This window comes from Pyrgilauda ruficollis, unplaced genomic scaffold (assembly GCF_017590135.1).
Source record: "Pyrgilauda ruficollis isolate IOZ18807 unplaced genomic scaffold, ASM1759013v1 scaffold1015, whole genome shotgun sequence".
NCBI classification, from domain to species: domain Eukaryota; kingdom Metazoa; phylum Chordata; class Aves; order Passeriformes; family Passeridae; genus Pyrgilauda; species Pyrgilauda ruficollis.
In genome coordinates, this window is record NW_024508269.1 from 1 (window position 1) to 1,835 (window position 1,835).

Consider the following 1,835-nt stretch of genomic DNA (forward strand, 5'->3'; position numbering starts at 1 on the left):
CTGGGGGGGGGTCCCGCGGGTGGGGGGGGTCTCCGGGAAAACACGACGCTCACCTGGCGCGTGGACGAAGTAAGCCAGGTAGAGGTCGAGCTCCTTGATGGTGACGCCGATGTGGTGGGGCTGCACGCAGAGGCCGGGGCTGGCGCACTGCGGCGCCTTGGCCAGGCGCTCGCCGTCCGTGCTCTCCAGCGGGACGCCCTTGAAGAGGATGACCATCACCAGGTCCAGGCGCCACACCTTGTCGGCCTGGCGCAGGCAGTCGATGCGGCGGATCTTGCCCTTCTGGTCGGGGTTGGAGAGCACGCAGCACGGCGCCTTCTTGCCGGTGACGGACAGCACGAAGTCCTCGCGGCACTCGGGCCGGATGTCCTTGCGCAGCTTGGCCAGGAGGCGCGAGGCCCATTTCTGCTTGACCTCCGGCTTCTCGCCCAGCAGCTCGTCCTTGACGGCGCGCTCCTCCTCCTTGGACATCCGCTTCTCGTGCTTCTTGAAGTACTTGCGCTTGCGGGCCTGGAGGTTGAACCAGGTGTAGGAGAAGGCCCGGACGTGCGGCAGCAGCGCCTCGATGAAGGGGTGGAACTCATCCTGCACGGGAGGGCACGGCAACGGGCTGGGCTGGGCCGGCGGGCACCGGGGATGTGCCCCGCGCCGGGCCCGGCACCGTCGGCGTGCCCCGGGAATGAGGGGTGCGGCCCCCGGGGGGATCCCGGCAGTCGCGGCCCCGCGGGGTTCCCGGTGCCCGGGGCGCTCCGGGGAAGAGGCGGCTCCCGGTGCCGCGGGGCTCCGGTGCGGCCGGAGCGGGGACGGCTGAGCCTGGGCCAGTGCTGTCCCTGTCCCCGGTGCCACCACAGCCCCGTCCCCGGTACCGGCACAGCCCAGTCCCCGGTGCCACCACAGCCCCGTCCCCGGTGCCACCGCAGCCCCGTCCCCGGTACCGGCACAGCCCCATCCCCGGTGCCACCACAGCCCCGTCCCCAGTGCCACCGCAGCCCCGTTCCCGGTACTGGCACAGTCTCATCCCCGGTGCCACCACAGCCTCATCCCCCGTGTCACCACAGCCCGGTCCCCGCTGTCACCACAGCCCCGTTCCCGGTGTCACCGCAGCTCCATCCCCGGTGCCACCACAGCCCGGTCTCGGGCACTGCCTCAGCCCGGTCCCCGGTGTCACCGCAGCCCGGTCCCCCGTGTCACCGCAGCCCCGTCCCTCCCCGCTCGTCCCCGTCCGCCTCCCGGTGATGCTCCCGCCGCCGTCGGGGCTCGGCTGCCCCGCTCCCCATCCCCGGCGCCGTTCCCTGCTGCCGACCCCGCACCGGTGCCACCGATCTCGGTCCCCGGCAGTCCCCGGTGCCACCTCCGTCCCCTCCCTCCACCGGCAGCGCCGCCGCTCCGCGTCCCTTCTCCCCGCTCCCGGTGCCGCCGGTCCCCGGCCCCTTCCCGGCCGCTGTCGCGGTCCCCGGTGTCCCCGGTGCCGGTCCCCGCTCCCGGCCCGCCCGGTCCGTACCATCGCGGCGGCGCATCCCGGCCGTGGGCAGCTGCCAGTCGGGCCCCGGCGGGGCAGAACCGGGGGCGACAGACGGGGACGGGGGGCGCAAACGGACTGGGGGGGAAGGGGTTAACGGGGACTACCGGCAAGGGGGCGGCGGGTCCGGGGGTCCGGACCGTGCGGGGCGGAACGCTCAGGTGCCGGGGGTCCCGGTGACGGCGGGATGGAGCAGCGGGGTCGCGGCTGGCGGGACAGCGCAGCCGCCGCGGGGTCCCGGTTACCGGCGGTGGGGGGGTCCCGGTGCGGGGGGGTCCCTGCCGGTGAGCGTGTGCGTGTGCGGGCAGGGGTCCCG

The 1,835-nt window shown here is 74.9% G+C and overlaps 1 protein-coding gene across 1 annotated transcript; it reads right to left on the reverse strand.

The window, feature by feature from the left end:
• Positions 1–6: 6 nt before the first annotated feature.
• Positions 7–607, reverse strand: LOC121354514 (nuclear factor 1 X-type-like; the record flags this gene model as incomplete). Its single annotated transcript, XM_041469206.1, has 1 exon — positions 7–607. A coding segment is annotated over exon 1 (465 nt), but the record flags the coding sequence as incomplete, so codon positions are not given.
• Between the last annotated feature and the right edge of the window lie 1,228 nt (positions 608–1,835).